At 36.2% G+C, this 23233-nt stretch overlaps 1 protein-coding gene across 3 annotated transcripts in view; it reads left to right on the top strand.

The window, feature by feature from the left end:
- The first annotated feature begins 2100 nt into the window (after positions 1-2100).
- The window catches only part of ap2a1 (adaptor related protein complex 2 subunit alpha 1), a 30863-nt gene continuing 9730 nt past the window's right edge, over positions 2101-23233 (top strand). For 2 of the 3 annotated variants that reach the window (XM_073840348.1, XM_073840339.1), the window contains exons 1-13: positions 2101-2867; positions 6726-6937; positions 12815-13008; positions 13507-13636; positions 13780-13881; positions 18210-18469; positions 19086-19254; positions 19374-19511; positions 19588-19770; positions 19908-20005; positions 20097-20328; positions 20424-20612; positions 22886-23019. In XM_073840348.1, the coding sequence (XP_073696449.1) occupies positions 2801-2867; positions 6726-6937; positions 12815-13008; positions 13507-13636; positions 13780-13881; positions 18210-18469; positions 19086-19254; positions 19374-19511; positions 19588-19770; positions 19908-20005; positions 20097-20328; positions 20424-20612; positions 22886-23019 (2108 nt within the window). In that variant the 5' untranslated portion in view covers positions 2101-2800. The remainder of the gene's footprint in view (positions 2868-6725; positions 6938-12814; positions 13009-13506; positions 13637-13779; positions 13882-18209; positions 18470-19085; positions 19255-19373; positions 19512-19587; positions 19771-19907; positions 20006-20096; positions 20329-20423; positions 20613-22885; positions 23020-23233) is intronic. The other variant, XM_073840356.1, reaches the window with a different exon arrangement.

Below are 23233 nucleotides of genomic sequence, written 5' to 3'. Positions count from 1 at the left end.
TTTTGCCTTGCCCATATTTGTATTTCCCCCTCGTTAGCTTTGTTAGCTTGTTTGTAACCACGCCCTGTCTTCAGAGTATTTAAGTCTGTGTCTGCTCACTACCCCTTGTCCGTCGTTAACGTTACATGTTCTCATTTGATGCTCCTGGTTTTTGTTTATTTGTTTGTATTTCAGTATTTTATTTAATAAACTGTTTACATTTCATTCAATCCGGTTCACCTCCTCCATCTCCTCAACCCAGCCAGACTGTGACAATGAGAAGCCTGTTTGCCAAAGATGCCATTATATATTAAACAATGTTAAAGGAAAAATATTGTGCATTTACTAATCAATTGTAACAAATATATAAGTTTTAACATGTACAGGATGATGATGAGTCATTCAATATAATATTTTGGGTAATTTTTCTAGTTTAGTTACACAACTGATAGGTGCCATCTTGCTCTATTACTGAATAAAATGACCCCTTACCTGGGACAAGAAGCTCCCCAAGGTAAAATCTCAGATGTCTTCTGCTTTTTGTAGAATATATATAAATTATTGGAAAAAGCTGCTGGGGGCATCCATATAAGCTGGATGGATGGAAGAAAATGTGTCATGTAAAAATACAAAATCAACAAATATTCTATACATATTCAGTCAAAAGTTTTTTTTTAACTTTTAACTTAACTGTTTTGAATATATTTTGTTGTGTAATTTATTCCTGTGATTTCAATGGTGAATTTTTAGCATCATTACTCCAGTCACATGGTCCTTCAGAAATCATTGTAATATTGTGATTTGCTGCTCAAAAAAGATTTATTTTTTTATTATTATGTTGAAAACAGCTGAGTAGATTTTTTTTCAGGTTTCTTTGATGAATAGAAAGTTCAGAAGAACGCCATTCATCTGAAATGGAAATCTTTTGTAACATTATAAATGTCTTTATCATCATAATGTTACAAAAAAAAAGTTTTTTTCAGATCAATGCTGATCTTTGAATCTCTCTATTCATCAAAGAATCCTGAAAAAAATGTACTCAGCTGTTTTAAACATTGATGATAATAGTAATAATAATAATAATAATAATAATGAAAAGTTTCTTGAATAGCAAATCAGCATATTTGAATTATTTCAGAAGGATTACATGACACTGGAGCTTGGAGTAATAATGATGCTGAAAATGTAGCTTTGAGCACAGGAATAAATTACATTTTAAAATATATTCAAATAGAAAGCAGTTATTTTAAATTATAAATTTTGCATTAAACAAATGCAGGTTTGGTAAGCAGCTTCTTTAAACACCATTAAAAATCTTACTGTTCAAAAGCTTTTGACTGGTTAGTGTAAATATATTTATGCATCGAGTAGTGTATTAAGTAAAGATCATGTTCCATGAAAATATTTTGTAAATATATCACTTAATTTTTGATTAGTTATATGCATTGCTAAGAACTTCATATGGACAACTTTAAAGGCGATTTTCTTAATATTTAGATTTTTGTTGCACCCTGAGATTCCAAATTTTCAAACAGTTGTATCTCTGCTAAATATTGTCCTATCCTAACAAACCATACATCAATGGAAAACGTATTTTTTCAGCTGATGTATTTAAATGATGTATGAATCTCAATTTCAGAAAACTGCCCCTTATGACTGGTTTTGTGGTCCAGGGTCACAAATAGACATTCGATTATTCTATTAACTCTATGCAAATGAGCTCACCCTACCATGATTTTGATTCTATCACTCGCTTATACCAAGATACAAATGAACGTGCAGATAGAACGATAAAAACACAGAATGAACGAATAGATGTAACCCTCTTCACACAATCAATATCACAATATTTCAAATATCAGCTCTAAACAGGAAAACCACTCGTCAGATTTAATTAGTGTAGTTTACAACCTCTCCTTTTGCAACTTATCACCATTCCCACATACTTGCACTTTGATACTTTCAACAGTGTCGATCTTGTTTTCAAGCCAATTAAAACGGTTCTAAAATGTAACGGACGTATGAACGGACAAATGGTGTGCTGAATGTCAGGGCCAGAAGCCCAACTAGCCAATCAGATTAGAAGGGGGCGGGACATGTGGGGAGGAAGCGCTAGAGCGAGCTCAGCGCCCGTTCTGTCACGAGCTCCGTCCGGGTACAGCTACCGAACGAAAAGTCTCGTACATTATTGACGACCAAATATAGCGCATAACGATTTTTTTCTCGAGAAACAGGTCTGTCAGATTAGTTCGTCAGCAAGCAGGATCCCCCGTTGTCCAATCGCGGTCATTTGGGTGATGTATTCTAACATTTGATAGAGCTAGCCAGCTCGCTAGCTGTTTGGCTAGCTTGCCGTGCGTGACTCAAAGTCAGAGAGGTATCAATTGTTATTTTAACACCGACATCGGCATATAGGTGCGTAGTCATAAATTAAAAACAACACGTTGGCTTGTTTTTCAATTAGTCAGTGCCGCAACGTAAGCGTACGCCTTGCATCGTTTTCCCATTGACGGGAGTTCACGGGATTGAATGAATTAGCCAACGGAAACACCAGTCGCGCTGACTCCCTAGCTTCTCTCTCACCCACCGCGTTCACCTCTTTTCTTCATAAACACTCGCTGCTGCATTATTTGTGTGCTTTACGAGCGCCTACAATTCAATTCAGGACTAAATTCGCCGCTCCAGTGTGAGTCCGTGTTAGTTAGCCCGCTAGCTCGGTGCATTTGAACTCAAACCACCGCCTGTCTAAACCTGCACCTCTGAACATCTGAAAGTCATTTGTTTCGTGTTGAAGCCGGCTTGAGGAAAAAAACGAGCAAACATGCCGGCTGTGTCGAAGGGAGATGGAATGCGAGGATTAGCTGTGTTCATTTCGGACATCAGAAACTGTAAGTGCCCCTGTCATACTCAAACACCATTAGTCATTTTCTTATGCGAACAGCTGTACTGAACTCTTCCTATATACGCCCTAAACTGAATCAAACGGGTTCTGTTCTGCTCTGTGATGCTTTTTACCCAGAATCAAATGTTAAATCGTGCAAGTCAGATGAGTGGCTCTTGATGAGGGAGGTCATTAGAGTAACCGCGCTGATCACCGCGGCCCGTTAGCTTTAGCTCCGGTGATGGAGTGATGCTTTATCGTCAGAGAGCCCGCTAGGCCGCCAGCGAAAATTGTGTTTCACTGCAGATGGTTTATCCAGCATGGCTTGTCTCTGTTGCTCTCGTCACCTTGGCTAGCTGGATAGCGGTTGATATCGCTGCTCGCCAAGAGGACTCGATTCAGATGTGTTTTTCACGATAATCCAGTTATCAAGCTGTCGCCTTGAGCTAAGCGTTATAGGAGGGTCATCTGGTTAAGATGTGTCTGTAGTCTTCTAGTTCTGCCTATTTTCTACCTCTAGAATCTTTAAAGCCTTTCTTTGTGGTAGGGGTTTGTGTACCTAGTAATTTTGTGGAGCTTTAAAGAATGGCTGCAAAAAAGATATGATATCAGTGAACTCATTTTCTGTTGAACATCTGAAAGTGTTAAACCATGCATAGTTCCAATTCAACGCTAACTTTTTGGGATCAATTTTGTGATATTAGTGATAAACGAGAGTGAATTGTTTTGCACATATGTGACTCTAGACCACAAAACCAGTCATAAGAGTTAATTTTTATACATCATCTGAAAGATTTCCATTGATGTATGGTTTGTTAGTATAGGACGATATTTGTCCGAGATGCAACTATTTGAAAATCTGGAATCTGAGGGTACAAAAAAACTAAATATTGAGAAAATTAAAACGCCTTTAAAGTTGTCCAAATGAAGTTCTTAGCAATGCATATTACTAATCAAAAATTAAAATTTTATAAATTTATGGTAGGAAATTTACAAGATGTCTTCATGGAACATGGTCTTTACTTAATATCCCAATGAGCTTTGGCATAAAAGAAAAATTCATAATTTTGGTGTAAATTGAATGTTTTATCATGATTCAATCTTTCAGTGTGACGCTTGCAAATGCCTTAAAATATGCTGTGATACGATTAAGGGGTCGGTGATCAATATATCGATATTACAATTATATTGTATGCCTATTTTATACAAGCAATTCAATTATTAATTCACAAATGCAAACAAAATATAACAAACATTTAATTGAACAAATTGTTCATTCCAGTTGTGATATCCACAAAAAAAAAAAATCAATTACATTTTTTTAAGTGATATAGAGAAAAAAAAAAAACATGAGTCACACATGAGATTATCGGTCGTCTAATGACGGCTCTACATTGTCTTGTGCAATGAGATAAGTAATTATAACAGTCAACAAAGTCTTTTAATCTTCTGTGGTCTCTAAAATGTGCAAAATGAGTGTTAGGACATGCACAACAAAGATGCGTATAAGCAGTATTAATTAAGATGTTAGATTAATATTTCACCCACCTGACCGGATATAAGAACAAACATCAAGATTCTTGCCCTGGAAATCCTGGTTCAGTTTGGTCAACCACAAACACCTTTTGTTCCTCACACAGTTTTTTTGCACACTCTCTTCCCTTTGATTGGTTACAACTTTTGGCAGTCTATAGTACTCCAAAAGTGTTCCCCGGTTCGGCCGATTAGTACAGCCCAAAAACATGACAATAGTTGACCATTTTCAGTAGCAATAATCTAAACTAAATTTGCTGATTCGTTCGGTTCAGTGGAATTTTTTAAAGTATGGTTACGTTCTCACTTGTTTAGCTCATAAACAACAACATAAATGACTTGTAAATACATTTACTATATTATAGAATTTGTGGTGTAAAGTAGTGAATCATTCCACTCCATTTGTAATTCATGAATTGGTATTCTCAGTAGTGTACCGATATTCGTCACAGTCTGACACTATTTAATTAGCTCTTTTTAGATACATTTCAGCATCACAGTGAGCTGGAGAACAACACAAATGGCAAAGCGAAAAAGGATATTTGAATGCAATGTATGTGCTAACATTCTGGCTGATATTTGATTTTGAGGTCATTGCTAGTGAGTTAATCATAACAAACTAACCATAAGATTTGGCACACTGATGCCTTTGAGGTCAGGCCATTTTTGGTTTTGCATGTCATCTGTAAAACTTTTGTGGGTGGTGCTATACTGTCTGAGAAACCTTTATGATGCTTTTACAATGCTAGTGATCTGTTCTTTATCATCTATATGCAGAAAACATTGTCACTATGTTTATTCTGTTGCTTTGTCAGAGTTAGCGATGATTGGTGTTAGCCACAGTTGAAATCAGATTGCATGTTACTGCAGGCTTTCACACGGAGAAGCCAGCCATTACACAGCTTGAACTTTAAGTTGGTTAACAACTACAGTTACATAAATTGTAGGAATAATGTTGACCCATGCTGTTTGCAGCAATGTCAGGTTACTTTGGTGGAATGAGAGTGGATTTCAGTCTTTCATTGCTGAAAACTGCAAATTACATATTGATGAATTCATCCAAACATAGTTTAATTCATTAATTTCCTACTGGAATTATTAAATTATTAAAACTACAACACCAGTAAAAGCATGTGTGCATGGGCGAAGTTAGTTTGACTTGCGCATAGGAAGTGTTTTTGTGTGTACATGACATGACAGCCCTAGTATTGACTCAGAAAGCTTAGAGTACAGGATGATATTACTATCAAAAGGACATTGCAAACACCAAAATATAATATTAGCTTATATGCAAAGCTGTTCAACATAAGCTAGACAAGTTTTTTTTTTTACCTTTCGCAAAGGTTTTATTTTTCTTCTCGCATTATTTCATGTGTCAGCATGTCATCAGATCCCTTCTTGAAAAGTGCATATGCAAAGCAGGGGGGATATTCATCCGCTGTGCCACAGTAACATTGGAGCAAATAAGAAATCTGATGGTTTTGCCCAAGGGTGATTGATAGAGTGAGCGTTAGAAATAGTTTGTGCAGTGATGGTGTAGTGGCGGTGGATGAGAGAAAACATTGAATAAATCATGAGTGTACAAAACTTTGGTGGATTTTGGATATGTAGTTGCAAGAGCATGACTTTTGTCTTGCAACGGTGCAAATTAATGATGTGTAATGTTTGTATTTTGTGGTTTGGTTTTGCTAGACTTTAGTCAAAACATTTTTTTTTTTCCTCCCCACATTGGCACATAATCTTTAAAAGGATTTTATCCTGTTTAACCCCAAACCCCCCCAAAATGTGTTGCTATTTCCTGTAGTCTTTCCTGGTTTCCTGTCCTCTTCATTTATCATCATCTGATGCTTTGGCCTTCCTTTTATTTCATTCAAATGCACCAACTTTTATAATAATGACAATCACGTGCCATAACTTAATGTGTAAATGTAGACATTTTTAGCACTGCGTTTTTGGTTAAGATACATGATTTGGATGATGTTATAAACTTCCTTGAAACTCATTTACAGATTTTTAAAGATACGTTAGGCATTTAAGTTGTAACTTTTTTTTTTGTTTTATTCAAGAGTAATTCAATGTGAAAATAGAGGAACCGAAACTGATTTTTTCATGTCAGAAGAGCTCACAGTGAAATTATACTGTCTAAGCTGTACTGTGGCAAATGCAAATAGTTATCTCCATTTGAGGCAGGATATCAACAGCAGCCGGGCATTTTGTCAGCTTGTGTTGTCTTCTGAAATGTAGAGATCACCCAGTGATAACCAATTGCTCTGCAGTGTCAATTGAAGTCCTTTTGACTGAGTTTCCCTGTTTTTTTTGTTTCTGTCCTCAGGTAAGAGTAAGGAGGCTGAGATCAAACGCATAAATAAAGAGTTGGCCAATATCCGCTCGAAATTCAAAGGAGACAAGGCTTTGGATGGATACAGCAAGAAGAAGTATGTGTGCAAGCTGCTCTTCATCTTCCTTTTGGGCCACGACATTGACTTCGGCCACATGGAGGCTGTCAACCTGCTCAGCTCCAACAAGTACACTGAGAAACAGATTGTGAGTGGAACCTTCTCAAAAATCCTACTGTGTGTGTAATATTAAATTCTGGAATGAGTGGAATGATTTTTTTTTTTTTGCATGCATTTATTTGTGTGGTAAGTTCTTGCACACTTTACTGCAACTCACAGGCAGATTAATTACACTGTTTGGCCAGTGAGTTGGTCAAAGGTATAGGGAAATGATGCAAAACATGACAACCGTACAGGAAATAGTTGCATATCGTGATTGTAAGGTACACAAAGTGCACTAGTGTCTGAATTCATTTGTTTATTTATCCTGCTGGCATTCATATTGCATTGACTGGTGAATAATCCAACATAAACAGTTTCAAACACTGTATATACATGAAAATATAATAGTTTGTAATGCTTCTTACATGCTTGTATATCTTACACGCCAAGACATTATGAATGCCTCTTTTAATGAGAGATACTCTATGTCTGTATAGGGACATTTAGTCATTACATGTGCAAATTATATCCTGTATTTTTCCTGCACTGGTGAACAAACAGATCCAGTGTGCAGTGTGAACAACCTCTGAGTTAAAAAAAGAAAAAAAAAAAGAAATTATTATTTAGCAGAGATGTATTAAATTTATTAGAAGTGACAGTGGAGATATTTATAATGTTATGAAATATTTCTGTTTTATGTAAATGCTGTACTTAAGCAATTTCTATTCATCAAAGAATCCTGAACAAAAGACCTGGGCCCGTATTCATAAAGAATCTTAGTGCAAAGAGTTGCTCCTAGTGACAAAATTCTAAGAGAATTCTTAGAAAAGTGGGCGTTTTCCCTTAAAATTAAAGAAAAGATCCTAGTAAAGAAAAAAGTAATTCAGAAAGAATCTTAACCCTTAAAAGAGGTCTTAAGGTCCAAATTGTTAGGAGTAGGGAAGAGGACTTTTAAGAGGCTTAAGAGTTTCTTTAGCAGTGGCTAACACTGACAAAACATGAGGAGGGAAATGCAATATTTGCACACAATGCATGACAGTGATTTCACTGATGCTACACATGAGATTGTGCATAGATAATGTTTGTGACTTATTTTGTTAGAGACATACTAACATCTCTGACATAGTGCAGAAATGCCATAGTGCAGAAATGGAAGAAATCACTACATTTATTACATGAACTTATTTGGCAACTGGAAACAATGCAACTATGCAGCAGTAATAATTTGGGTATGTTCACAACCTTCTATAAGCAAAGAGATCACACAAACAATTACAGCACTTTCACAACCTTAATGTGCTGCTGTTCATTACCTATCAAATACATTAAATACAACATTAACAGCGTGGTAAACAAAAATATATATAAACATATAAAATATATAAACTTATATAATATGTGTGTTGCGGTAAAACAGGAAAAATGATGCCTATAATTTCAAAGTGAAGGCTTAAACTAGACCCTACACTTAAAAGTACTCTTTTATTTCCTTCTTGGACAACCAACCAATCACAGTCTTTAAAATGCTGTGTCATCGCTAGCAACGGGGTCGACCCTGCCTCCACACTAAGATAAAAGTTTTTGTCTTTTCTTTGCTCAGAGTTGCTCTTAGATTGATCCTGAATCACTCTTAATCTAAAACTCCTACGTAGGAGTTTTTAAGCTAAAATAAAAGCTTTCTGAGAGGATTCTTAGAATCTTTATGAATACGGGCCCTGGTTTCCACAAAAATATTAAGCAGCACAGCTATTTTTAATGTTGATAATAATTAGAAAATTTTCTCAGGAAGTAAATTATTAAAATATTATATAATTATATTAAATAATTGAGGAGCAGCATATTAAAATACGGATTGTGTGACACTGAAGACTGGAGTAATTAAGGCCCTATGAAATCCATTTAGTTTTTTTCCCAAATTCTGCTTTACTTTTTTCAAATTAATTTTTTCCCGTTTTAATTTTTCTAGACTGTGTTTTAATGGTTAAATAAAAAATATTATTCAAAAAGCATGTCTAATCAATTAAAATCATGAAACCTACTCAATTTAACATCAATTTAATAAATGTTTAACAAAAATGAAATTAAGGCCTTATTAAATACAATACAATCAGTTTCTCAAATTCATTTTTATTTTGACCAAATTCTGTGTTTTCCATTCATTTTCTGGGTCCCCTTTTCATGATTTCATTCAATTTTAATAATCAAAAGCATCTTGAAATAATAGTTTTTTTTTACATATATTATTTTATTTATTGCTTTTTTTGTGTATTTAGATTACTGGTAAATAAATTCTGGTAAATTACGTTAATATATTTCTATCACTGTTTCTTCAAGTTAAACTGAACCTTTATTTTGACAGGCTGTTGTAAAGACCTTTAAGTTTCTGTTTGTATATGATATGTGACCCTGGACCACAAAATAGTTTTTTAGATTTACAGATCATCTGGAAGATGATGAATAAGCTTTGCATTGATGTATGGTTTGTTAGGATAGTACAATATTTGGCCGAGACACAACTACTTGAAAATCTGGAACCTGAGGGTGAAAAATATTAAAAATCTAAATATTGAGAAAATCCCGCGTTATACAGTAAATTCCATTTGTATGACTGGATTCCTCAAATTCTGCATCACCGAAATCATAGGGACCTAAGTAATGTTTTATCTCTGTCTTCAAAGGATTCAATTACATAAAAAATGTAATATTTCATAATATGACTGCATGTTAGATCAAATACATACAGCCTAGTTGAGAATAAGGACACTTCTTTCAAAAACATTTTTAAATCTGGCAAAGCCCAAACTTTTGAACATTAGTGTACCAAAAGTATCTGAAGTTTATTACTCTGCAATTTTACCCTTGTGAAAGTTGTCTTTTCTAGATGTGAACATCTAATGGGCATGGCTCTAGCTAGTGAGAGTCAGCAACAGATGTGTTTTTAGCTTGTCAAAGAGGCTTAGTGGCACTCCATACCATGTAGACCTACCATGAGGTCTAATTATCTCCTGCTGATCAAACACCCACTCTAGCAGCCACACTCCCATCAGCCATGCAGCACTCCACAGGGTTACACAGACAGAAGCAGGCCAGAATCTGGGCAATCTGAGTATGTTTCGGTACATAAAGGACAACAAACTGAGGGCCATTTTGAGTCAGCTTATCTTTTTCCTTCAAAAGGAAAAACAAACTAACATTTACAATGCAAACTAGACAACAACATGTGTTGCCACTAAACTCCACATGGCCTTCGCATTTGTTCTTGGATAGTGCTGTGCATGGCAAAATGAAGGAGATTTACATAGTGCTAATGAAATGTGGAAGGGTCGTAGAGGTCTTTTGCTTCCTGTTGCAATTTTATATACTAGAAATTAGATGAAGCCATGCATCTTGTTAGCCCTTTGTTAAAGTCTTTCCCTGCAAGACGTTGTAGTATAATACTGAAGAATGTGGTAATGTCATCATGTTTTGACCTACTCCTCCCATACGGGTCAAATGCATTCAATACAATATTCAGTTTCCTGTGAGCCCAGCCCAAAAATTCAGTTTCTTCACTCCAATAAATACCAATTTCCTTTTTTAGAACTTTAAGGAGTTTCACTACAGCGTCTTACAGTTTTCTGTTATTCCTTAAATAAGGCTTATAAGCACATTAAAATGGATTCCAAACCTGATTTAGGTCACCGTACAACCTGCTGTGTGTGGTAAGATTTGGTCTCTCAAACTAAACAATGAGTCACAGCCTACAGCTAACAGTTTCAAAACATCCATTAGCCGGAAAATTCCACTGCACTTCTGATACGCGATATGCTATGTCTTAGATGCAAAATTTTGCTGCAGATTTTTTCCCAAGTTTTTTTGTAATGTAACAAACAAATACAATACCATGCAACAAATACAAAAACATACTAATAAGCAAAAGGCACTATAATTTGTCTATACATTATAAATTGTGTGTATATGTATATATGGGCCATTCTACAGAATTGGTGCAACTGCTGTCCCACAACCTAAAAAACCTATAAAAAAAAGTAATAAAATCTTAAATGTTTACTAAGATCTTTTTATTATCTATTGAAACCCACAATAATATTTAAAATATCAGTAAGCTTAATATATATATAAAATCATCATTTATCAGATCCTTTCAATTGGGTGGTGGCTGTCCTTAACCCTAACCCCTTAATTTCAAGTTATATGAAAATGTTGAGATAATTTATTTATTTCCCATTGTTTTAAAAACAAAGTGAAGTAAAAAAATACATATATATTTTTTTATTTATTTATTTATTATTTGTTTTATTTTATTTATTTCGTTAATTATGAAAGTTTATGTAAAAGTGTCCTTTTTTTATTGTCAGTCCCGAAACTGTGCATGTTTTAGTCTATTGGCTGAGACTAATTTTAACTATGCCCCTATATTTCTAATCAGGAAATATTCCTGTGTCCCCCTTTCTCATAGCTACAAGCTATGAGGAGATAGGCTCCATCATTAGTCTTTGTGTAACTTTAAGGCATGTCACTACAGAATACCTTTTTGTGGACAACTGTTCAAAACTGTGCCACCGATTAGCATCTTTGAGCTAGGTGTAAAAGTATGTAACATTGTCACTACCGAAACATTTGGTGGCTTTTTGGTAGTGACATCCCATAAAATTGTCACTCCCGAAACAGTCACGACCAAAACATGTCATCATTGTTAACGCATAATCCTTTATTTGGGGGAAATAAACAAAATTTTAGTACAGTTACACAAATATTTTGTATTTGAATGTGTTTTAGTAGTGTTTTAGTTTGCAAGTTAAAATTCTATAATGTGATGTTGTCACTACCAAAGCATTACTGTCACTACCAAAAATGTGCAGTCACAACCAAAACATGGGATGTTTTGTCAAAAATAAAGTATACTGAATTATCAGCTAAGATGTTATGATACTAAGTTTTTCATTCAGTGTATATACAAACTAATGAATCCTTTAGTTTGGAATCAGTATGATCAACTTTCTGCCTTTTACAAAGAAAAATTTGATTCAAAATCCAACAAATCTCATAAATTGTAAATAAATATAAATATATATATATATACACATACATACATACATACATACATACATACACACATACACACACACATACACACACACATACACACACACACACACACACACACACACACACACACACACACACACACACACACACACACACACACACACACACACACACACACAATATATATTATTATTGTGTTTCAGTAGTGACAAATTTGACAAAAGGACAAATATTCCAAAACTTTCTGAAAATACAAAATGAGAATAAACTGCACAATTGCTAGAAATGTGTTCTTTGGATATTATACAATTTGCATACATACCATTTTATTGGAAAAATACTTGGAAAAGTCATGCGGAAACGGGCAATCAGAGTTTTTGTAAAAATCTAAGCAAAGGCTTTTGAAGTGAAGATTGTATTCATGATAAATTCAGTGAACTGTAGTAACAGAGTTTCGATACACTAAATGGAGCAAATGATTGAATTTCTCTAGCTGATTATAGGAGAATTCAGGTGATTCTGATCATCTTGCAAGACACATTGCTCCAAACCTCCAGATTTTAACCTCACGATGCAGTAAGAGTGGGAATGAAAGCAATTCAAAAGAACTTCAACCCTTGCAGCAGTGAGGGAGACACATTAGCTCAGTGAGGGGGAAAATCTCTCTCTTGTGGTTTAGTGCTTATCCACAGAGCTTCTTCTGTGCTCGCAGGCTGTCGTTCTGAGCCTGTTTGAAGATGACAGTTCTTCAGTGACGCTGCCTTCATTTTAGCTTTACCCTACACTCATTTGGCTTAGGTCAGTATGTGTGTGCAAAAACAGAACATAACCATCAGCTTTCTTTTGTTCCTTCCTCTTTTTTTCTGTGCTCTAGGGATATTTGTTCATCTCTGTTTTGGTGAACAGTAACAGTGAACTGATCAGGCTGATTAACAATGCCATCAAGAATGACCTGTCCAGCCGAAACCCCACCTTCATGTGTCTGGCTCTGCACTGTATCGCCAACGTGGGCAGCAGAGAGATGGCCGAGGCCTTCGCCGGAGAGATTCCTCGCATCCTTGTGGCTGGGTGAGCAACTTTGGGCTGGAAGGAATGAGTGCGAGGGCAAAAGTTGAGATTCAGGTTGAGGGATTTAGATGGAAGGACCTTGCATGAGGAGAAAAAGAGGATTAATAAAGAGGAAGTGTGTATTTGTGGTGTCACATGTACTAAAAGTAAAAATAGGCTTTTTTGTAGTTTAGTATTAGAGATTGTGTTTTGTTTTGTTGGCAGTTATAGCTAATATTTTTTAAAGGCAAAACTGGTCCTGTTTGTCAGGAACTGGTCAATTTTGAGAATTTCACATACATCTTGTTTTCTTTCAATTTAGTGGAAAAAAACATTCAAAATACACATTTAATTAGTTCATACACACCAAAACACACTTTCTATTCCTAAGAATATGATGCAAATGTATTTATTTCTGGTTGTTGTAAATATTTTCTCATTCATGGATTGGTGAAAAAGATATCTAAACGCTTTAGATGTCGCTGTAGATGAGTAATGTATTTCCTATTGTAATGACAGGGACACGATGGACAGTGTAAAGCAGTCGGCTGCTCTCTGTCTGCTGCGTCTGTATAAGACCTCCCCAGACCTGGTGCTCATGGGAGAATGGACCTCTAGAGTGGTGCACCTGCTCAATGACCAGCACATGGTAAGTGTGGCATATAGGAAACCACAACCCTTTTGATGTTCATACACATGTGTTAATGTATGTAAAATGCATAAATTTCTAGATGTTTTTTGTGGTTATTGTATTTCATAAGGGTCTGATTTCTGATTCTGTTCTTTTCTCAGGGTGTGGTCACTGCTGCGATCTCCCTGATCACATGTCTCAGCCAGAAGAATCCTGATGAGTTCAAGACCTGTGTGTCGCTGGCTGTGTCACGACTCAGCAGGGTGAGTGTGTGTGTGTATGTGTGCGCGAATGTGTTTGTTAGCCTATAGACCAGAATTTCTTGAATGGGTTGCAAATCCTTGGGGGATTTGTGAGATTGATGGGAATGCCAATGCTTTTTATGAATGAATGCATGAATTCAAGCAACTTTGTTGATCAAAGAATCCTGAAAAAAGTTTTCACAAAAATATTAAGCAGCACAACTGCAACATTGATAATAAGAAATGTTTCTTGCGCAGTAAAACAGCATGTTAGAATTATTTCTGAAGGACCATGTGACACCGAAGACTTGAGAAACAACAGGCACAGGAATAATTCCATTTTAAAATGTATTATAATAGAAAACATTCTTAATAGTAATATTTCACAGTATTACATCATAGGGATGTAACTATCAAAATCTCATGATAACATCACAATATGAAGTCCACAATATGATGATATTGCAGTATTTAAAAAAAGACAAATGAAGAAAAATAAATTTAATTTGACACATTTTAAAGTTTAAATCTAATGCACTTTGAGAGTTCAGAATTAAGAGCCCCAAACCATGTTCTTGGTTCAAGTCAGTGAATTGACTTTTACCTGAACTTTAGTGGGAACTCAGACCTCTTTTTATTTGTGTTGTACTGTCTCAGTCTAAACTAGAAGCTAAAGTTCGATTACAAACTTTAAATGTTGGCTTGGAGAGCCAACCCGAGCAGCTTTGGGGAAAAAGAGGCAGAGCGCTTGTGTGTCCGGCGTTCTCGAGCTGCCCCGCTGCGAAAATGCGCCTTTGATATTTCACGTTCTAATAAAAAAAGCAGACTAGGCTATGACAACAGGTTCATCAGAGTTGGCTAGCTGGATGTGAAATAATTATTTGTATTGTTTTTATATGCTTGTAATTGTTTTCCCTGTTTGCTATTTTCAAAGTTATCTCACCTAAATGAAACACTGTAAATAGGTCTGTGAACTGAGATCTTGAAGGATTAGTTATCCTGTGGCCCCCTCTTTTGGACAACATTAGCAATATGAACAACCTGAACATTGCACTGTTTCCATTATGTATTGATCCTTGTTAGAGCAATAAATAAATGCATACAGAAATTTTATGGAGTAACATTGAAGACAGAAAGCAGAATGCAGCCGCTTTAATGTTGAAATCCAATAATGATCCACATCCGATTTATTTCTCAACAGTTCATGTTCACTTGAGACATAAACAACTGTTTTTGATTATATTCGTTAAGCTTTGATGTATTTTGAAATGATCTTGTCTGTGTTTGTCCAAGAGACGTCTTTCTTATTGGCAGAAGCGAGGATTAATGTAGTGTGGAGCGCGTGCGTCAAAGCCACGACGCTTTGCTGTGCAGTTGACCACAAAAGCAGAAATAAGCAAGCATTTTACCTTTTTAATATATTACTCTACTATTATTATGTTGAATCGCTGGAGTGTTTGTATTTAAATACCTTTAAAAGACGTGCAAAATGATGTCTTTGTTAGGGGTGGGACGATACAGGTAACTCACGATTCAATTCTGTGGCGATATGTGGCCCACGATATCGATAATATCGCGATTCACGATATCTACGATATTCAATATATTGGAAGAAATTTCATCAACGATATATGTGACTGAAAAAGAAAAAAATACCCATAATAAGGAAATCTTATGCATTTATTAATGCCAACATTTCCAACACTGTGCAAAGAAATATGCATTTGCATAATAACTCACTGCCTCCTGGTCTTAAATGTAAACACTGTACAGCTAGACAGATAAAAGTGCCTGAACATTAAAAAACAACATGAACATTAACTAACATGTGTAAACCATGATACTGAAACGTCAGTAGTAAGTTACTGTAAAGTGCTTTATGTTAACCTGGACAGTGGTCTCATCAATGCATATTCTTCTTGAGGAACACTAACGCCTGTTTCACACATACTCCATCTGCAGTGTGTATGCAGTCCGTGTGCGTTACGTATGCGATGCAGAAGCAGCACGGACTCGTTTTGCTTTCACACAGGACACGTTTGCAGTCCGTTCCTGATCCGCGGCTGTTTACCACAAACACACCATTTATCCGTTATTTTGATTTCAAATACAAACGTGCTTTTTCAGCATTGTGATACTCTTTTATCACAGTACACTAATACAATTCTAGATATATTCACGTTTAAACTCAACGTATAATAAACAACGTATTATTCAATGCACTTGCACAGCAACCGCGTGCAGTGTGAACGCTCTAATCCGTTAACATGGGTGCGGAAAAAAATACTCAACGCATAAGCACTGCAGACGGAGTATGTGTGAAACAGGCGTAACTGATCAGCATGCTCAACTAGCCGGTGCGTCTTTGATTTGTTTTTCGTTATCTTCCGCCATTCTTCTCACTTCTCTTTTTTTCTGCGCTTCTTCTCTGATGTTGTAAGATAACTTGTGTTCTTCACTGGCCGCTGCTTCCGCCACTTTACGCCTATTTACTCGAACAGCGCCCCCCGCAAACAGAATGGTAGATATTGGGTAGTGACAGTGACACTGACGACGGGTAAATTAATCATTTGTGTTGTAATAAAATATCGATATTGGCCGTTAGTGTATCGATTATTTATTGCGACAGAGAGCACAACAATATATTGCAATATCGATTTTTTCTCCCACCCCTAGTCTTTGTTGACACAGATGGATAAATGCCAGCCGTGCATCCCATGTTAGTTAGTTAAACAAATGAAACGGCTCATTTGCACTCAATGTAGCTCTTTAAAATGTTTTTCTATATTTATTGTGTACAATCGCTGGAGTGTTTTTATTTAAATGCTTTTAAAAGACGTTCAGTGATCTATAGTTCGCAGACGGACATCTCCGAGCCGTGAAGCTCGTCTGTTTAACACATTTGCTGAAGACTTTAACTTTGAAATAAAACAGCTCACAAACAGCTGATTTAGCTCTTGATGTGTTCTAATTGGTATTTACAATTAAATCGCATCAGCAAATGATGTCCTTTGTGGCCACATATACAGAGAAAGTACGCGCTGAAGGGTGCGAGCTTTTTCTTTTACATAATACAGCTAACAAACAGCCGAATTTATTATTGTTCTAATGGGTATTTAGAATTAAATCGCTGCAATATTTTAATTTTAAAGGCGGTATTTATTTAATTTTCCACCGATTTCAAAGTGAAAGTAGGCAAAAGGTCACTCCCCCCGCCCGTTCAGTGGAGGGAATTGCTCCTTTAGAGGGGGCATTTTTTCTCAGCCCATGTAAGTCTATGGAAAATTTTTCATATTCAAAAATTAATAATAAATAAACTGTAAGTCTTATCAGTCTAAAAAGATATAGCATAAATCTCCATATCGAGTTTGGGGCTTGTAGCCTTAAAGCCCTAGGAGGAGTAGCGTTCAGAATTTTTTGGTATCAGAAGAATAATAATAATAAGTTTAAATAGCATAACAGTATGTTGGCTCTCCAAGCCAAACATAATTACATTTGACACTGGTGTTTTAGGAAGCTAAACAAATGAGAATATAATAATAATAACAACAATTTTATATTATTGTTATTCATATGACAGTAAATGCCATATTGTAAAACAATTGCACTGTAAAATAAATGAAAATATTTTTTCTTTACACTACAGTAGGGAAATTACAATGCTACTTTCATTATTTTTACACTTGAAAGAGATTTTATCAGCAGCTGTCAGCAATTCATACTGCACTTTTAAGCTTTTATTTTGATGGAAACGGCAAAAGAGCTTTTATTCTAAAGGAAAACTCCAGCTTCAGTAAAAACAGGCAAAGTAGGTGAACAAGGCTATGTGCTTCACTTTGAAGCCTGCAGCGAAAACAAGCTTGATGATGGGATTAAGCCATATTTTAGTTCATTTGACAGATAACGTGCCAAAGCATAATAGCCCAAAACACAACTTTAATGACCTTTCATGTTAGATTAAGAAGTTAAAATATATTTTAAAAACAACACTTTTTGCCCAGAAGACCTATTGTTTCATATCGTCATGTGACCATGATAATATTGAGACAGTTTTGCTTAAATGTAAAACATTCATTCAGTGTAAAAAGAATAACAAATAACAATAATTGGCTGCGTTAACATTTCTTTATAATGGATTACTTAAGTAAAAAATATGCATGATTTACTCACAGTAAAGGTCTGTTCTTGGTTGATTCTGCCAGCTTTTCATACTTGTGTAGCGGTTTTCTTCTTAATTTGCAGTGTTTTACCTCTTAAAAATCACTTGAAACTATTTAAGGAAATGTTCAATTATTTACAGCCTCAGATTCATGTTTTAATTCATTCATGTTTTTTTTTTCCATTCTCAGATTGTGTCTTCAGCCTCCACTGACCTGCAGGACTACACCTACTACTTTGTTCCTGCTCCATGGTTGTCCTGCAAGCTGCTGCGACTTCTGCAGTGCTACCCACCGCCTGAGGATGGTGCTGTGAAGGGGCGGCTGGTGGAGTGTCTGGAAACCATCCTCAACAAAGCCCAAGAACCACCCAAATCCAAGAAGGTTCAGCACTCCAATGCCAAGAACGCCATCCTATTCGAGGCCATTTCTCTAATCATCCACTATGACAGGTACATGTTGTCTCCATTTCTCATTCTCATTTTTGTCACTTAGAAAGTTCACAAATAACAAAAAGCACAGATAATTAAGGAACAATCTTTGTACATATGGATTCATGAGTGATTTATATAAAATGTGTTCTGTTTTTTTTTTTTTTTATATATATATATATATAATTAATGACATTGTTTGATATGCGACCATGGAACACAAGTCATAATGTTCAATTTTTTTAAATTAAGATTTATACATATGAGTAACTACATTGAATAAATAAGCTTTCAATTGATGTGTGGTTTGTTAGGATATGTCAATATTTGGCCGAGAAAATATTTGCAATGCAATGCATATTACTAATTAAAAATGAAGTTTTGACGTATTTACAGTAGGAAATTTACAAAATATCTTCATGGAACATGATCTTTACTTAATATCCTAATGATTTTGGTATAAAAAGAAAAATCGATAATTTTGACGTATACAGTGTATTTTTGGCTATTTATAAAAAAATACCATGCTACTCAAAACTGCATTTATGGTCCAGGGTCACATGATGTTTTTTATGGTTTTGTCTGTATTGAACATCTATCAGTTGTATTTAAACTCTCATGGCCTGTTTCTCAACAGCGAGCCGAATCTGCTTGTGCGGGCATGTAACCAGCTGGGGCAGTTCTTGCAGCATAGAGAGACCAACCTGCGCTACTTGGCCCTGGAAAGCATGTGCACCCTTGCCAGCTCTGAGTTTTCCCATGAGGCAGTCAAAACGCACATAGAGACAGTCATCAATGCCTTGAAGGTAAATGGATAGATTCTGTATTCTTATGAAACAAATAAAAAATTTTCTTGGCAGATTCATCATTTTATAATTCATGGACATTGTTTATAACCATTTAATGCTATTTATTCCGCTGGCAGACTGAGAGGGATGTCAGTGTGCGTCAGAGAGCAGCTGACCTGCTCTACGCCATGTGTGACCGCAGCAATGCCAAGCAGATTGTTGCAGAGATGCTGAGTTACCTGGAGACAGCCGACTACTCCATCAGAGAGGAAATGGTGCGTCTCTCTTCATCTCTTCCATGTCTCTTCACTCACAGGTCGTGGTTTTAATGTGTAAGTGCTCTGTCTGTAGGTACTGAAAGTGGCCATTCTGGCAGAGAAATATGCAGTAGACTACTCCTGGTATGTGGATACTATTCTAAACCTAATCCGCATTGCTGGGGATTACGTCAGTGAGGAGGTGTGGTACCGCGTCATCCAGATCGTCATCAATCGTGACGATGTGCAGGGATATGCAGCCAAGACAGTCTTTGAGGTAAATGGCACCAGATGTTCAAATTGTCACTTCTTATGCACTTGCAGAAAATTGATTTCCACCATCATTATGTTACTTTATGCAACACTTTGTGTTTCCTGTTCTCTTATTTTTGCTTGTTTTTTGAATTTTCACAGGCTTTGCAGGCTCCAGCTTGTCATGAGAATATGGTAAAGGTTGGAGGATATATCCTGGGAGAGTTTGGTAACCTTATTGCTGGTGATCCTCGTTCAAGGTGAGTGCTTTAGCCAGTTATATCAGCATTTTCTGTTTAAATGTTATTGCTGTACTAATAATTTCCTCTACTTTTTTTACTCTGTTTCTAGTCCTTTGGTTCAGTTTAACCTGCTCCACTCTAAGTTTCACCTGTGTTCAGTCCCCACACGCGCCCTGCTGCTTTCTGCCTATATTAAGTTCATTAATCTGTTCCCTGAGACAAAGAGCACCATTCAGGAAGTGCTGCGTTCTGACAGCCAGATCAGGAACAGTGATGTCGAGCTGCAGCAGAGAGCTGTGGAATATCTCAAACTGTCCTCCATCGCCAGCACTGATGTCCTGGTGAGATCACGTGCTTTTGCACACACTTTGTTGATTTTTTTTTTTTTATCACCATTTGTTTGCATAATCATCTGTGTTGCTGTGTGTAACTGTAGGCCACGGTGCTCGAGGAGATGCCTCCATTCCCAGAGAGGGAGTCGTCCATCCTGGCCAAGCTGAAAAAGAAGAAGGGACCAGGAGCTGTGTCTGTGAACGAGCTGGAGGAGGGAAAGAGAGAGGGAGGAGAACTCAATGGAGGGGGAGAGAGAGGAGGCGACAGCTCTGCCATTGCTGCATCTAATGCTGTGAGAGACACAAACACTTATGGCTTTGAGATTTCTATATATGCACCACTGTTAAAAAGTTGGAGTTCAGAATTTTTTAAATAATATTACAAAAAATATATTTCAAATAAATGCCTGTCTTTTGAGCTTTCTATTCCTCCGTGAATCCTGAAAAGAACTATTGTGCTTTCCATAAAAATACTGAGCGGTACAGCTGTTTTCAGCATTGATAAAAAGAAATGTTTTTTTGACCAGCAAATCAGCATATTACAATGATTTCTGATAGGTTGATGTGACACTGAAGACTGGAGTAATGATGCTGAAAAATCACAGAAATTGGGTGCATTTTAAAAATACAGTTGATGTCCAAAGTTTACATACACTTTGCAGATTCTGCAAGATGTAAATTATTTGACCAAAATAAGAGGCATCATACAAAATGCATGTTATTTTTTATTTAGTACTGACCTAAATAAGATATTTCACATAAAAGATGTTTTCATATAGTCCACAGGAGAAAATTATAGTTATAAGAATGACCCCATTCAAAAGTTTACATACACTTGATTCTTAATACTGTGTTGCTACCTGAACGATCCACAGCTGTGTGTTTTGTTTTTTTGTTTTTTTTAGTGATAGTTGTTCATGAGTGTCCTAAACTGCCTGCTGTTCTTCGTAATAATCTTTAAGGTCCCACAATGACTGTATGATTTCCAGATCCATCTTTTTACACTGAGGATGACTGAGGGACTCATATGCAACTATTACACAAGGTTCAAACACTCACTGATGCTCCAGAAGAAAACACAATGTGTTAAGAGCCAGAGGGTTAAATTGCTATATTGTCTTCTGGGAAACATGTCAGTATCTTCTGTAGCTTTTGAACGGCAGTACTAAATGAAAAAATATGATATTTAGGCAAAATATGAAAAATGTACACATCTTCATTCTGTTCAAAAGTTTTCACCCACTGTTTCTTCTGGAGCATCAGTGAGTGTTTGAACCTTCTGTAATAGTTGCATGAGTTCCTCAGTGTGAAAAGATGGATCTTAAAATCATACAGCCATTGTTGGAAAGGGATCAAATACACAAAAATGCTGAAAAAACAGCATTTGTAAGACCTGGATGATTTTTCAGGAGAACAGTAGGCAGTTTAACTGTTCAGGACAAAAAAGGGACTCATGAACAACTATCATTAATCCTCCCAAAAAAACATTCAGGTAACAACACAGTTTATTTTGGTAAAATAATTTACATTTTGCAGATTCTCTAAGGTAGTATGTAAACTTTTGACCTCAACTGTATATTAAAATAGAAAACTTATTTAAAGTTAGAAAGAATTTTATCAAATAAATGCAAAGAAACTTCTTTCAAAAACATTTAAAAAAATCCTGCCAACCCCAAATGTTAAAATGGTAGTGTATAACAATCCTTTTGGCTATAAACATCGAGTCTGGTCCACTTTGCAGCTTATTCTGGCCAAGAACCATCCACGTATAATATAAAAGATCTATCAGACTGATATCGAAGGGGTGGTTCACCCACAATTGAAAATTGTGTTAATATTTACTCACCTTTATGTTGTTCCAGTCCTGATTTCTTTCTTCTGTTGAACACAAAAGAAGATATTTGAAAAAAAATGTGACCAAACAGTCGCTGGTAGCAAAAAGTGATGACAGAATTTAAATTTTTAGGTGAATTGTCCCTTCAAACATGATTGATCCGATTTATTTTGTTTTTGCATGCTTTTTAATATCAGGTTTATCAATAATAGCTGATACCACAATAAGAGACTGGCATAATCAAAATTTCTGCCCACTCAAATAGAATAAGCACAGACATTACTCAAAAAACAAAGCACAATATGCAATTCTATTTGTGAATATCATGCTACCCAGAGCCTCAAAGCTGAGTATTTTTCCAGTAATGTGGCAAACATTGCCAAATAATTTTATCAGTTTTATCAGCCCAGCACCTTGTAGACATGACTTAATTTCCAGTCAGACTGGCTCATCAGATTAGAAATGCAGCAAGCAGCTCTTATCATTTTTTTTGTGGTTAATATGCATCAGATGGTCAGTTTGTGTACTGTGGGCAGTCTGTGGGTTGAGGTCGAGACTAATACATGGCAGACTTCGGCCGTTGCAGCCACATGTTTGCATTGTACAGGGAAGTGAGTCAGCAAATACAGAACAATCCCTAAGAAAACACCCTCCCACTGCACACATCCTGATTCAGATACTTTCTAATTAAACATGTTTTTTTTTTAAACCAAAATCCTCTCTTTCTTTTAGTCCACTCCGTCCCCGTCTGCTGATCTGCTGGGGCTCCGCACGGGTCCCCCTGTTACAGCCGCCGCTCCCAGCGCAGGCAGCTTATTGGTTGATGTTTTCTCAGAGGCTGGTGTCAACGATGATGGCTTCCTGAGGTAAATAAGCATCCAGTTCATTATCATCCTGTTTTTATTTATTGCTGTAATTAACTCAAGTGAAGTGCACTAATATTTTAACATGTTCAGAGCTCGTATATACGTCCGTCAAGCTTTCTGCTCTATTCTGTCGTTTCACTTTCTATCGCTCGTTCTTCTTGTCTTCCTCTTTGTGTGTTGTGTAATCTTGTGTCCTTTATCTTGCTGCGTATGT

This window comes from Garra rufa, chromosome 1 (assembly GCF_049309525.1).
Source record: "Garra rufa chromosome 1, GarRuf1.0, whole genome shotgun sequence".
NCBI classification, from domain to species: Eukaryota; Metazoa; Chordata; class Actinopteri; order Cypriniformes; family Cyprinidae; genus Garra; species Garra rufa.
Note: the sequence above shows the minus strand (reverse complement) of the source record. Positions and strands in the feature narration are given on the sequence as shown.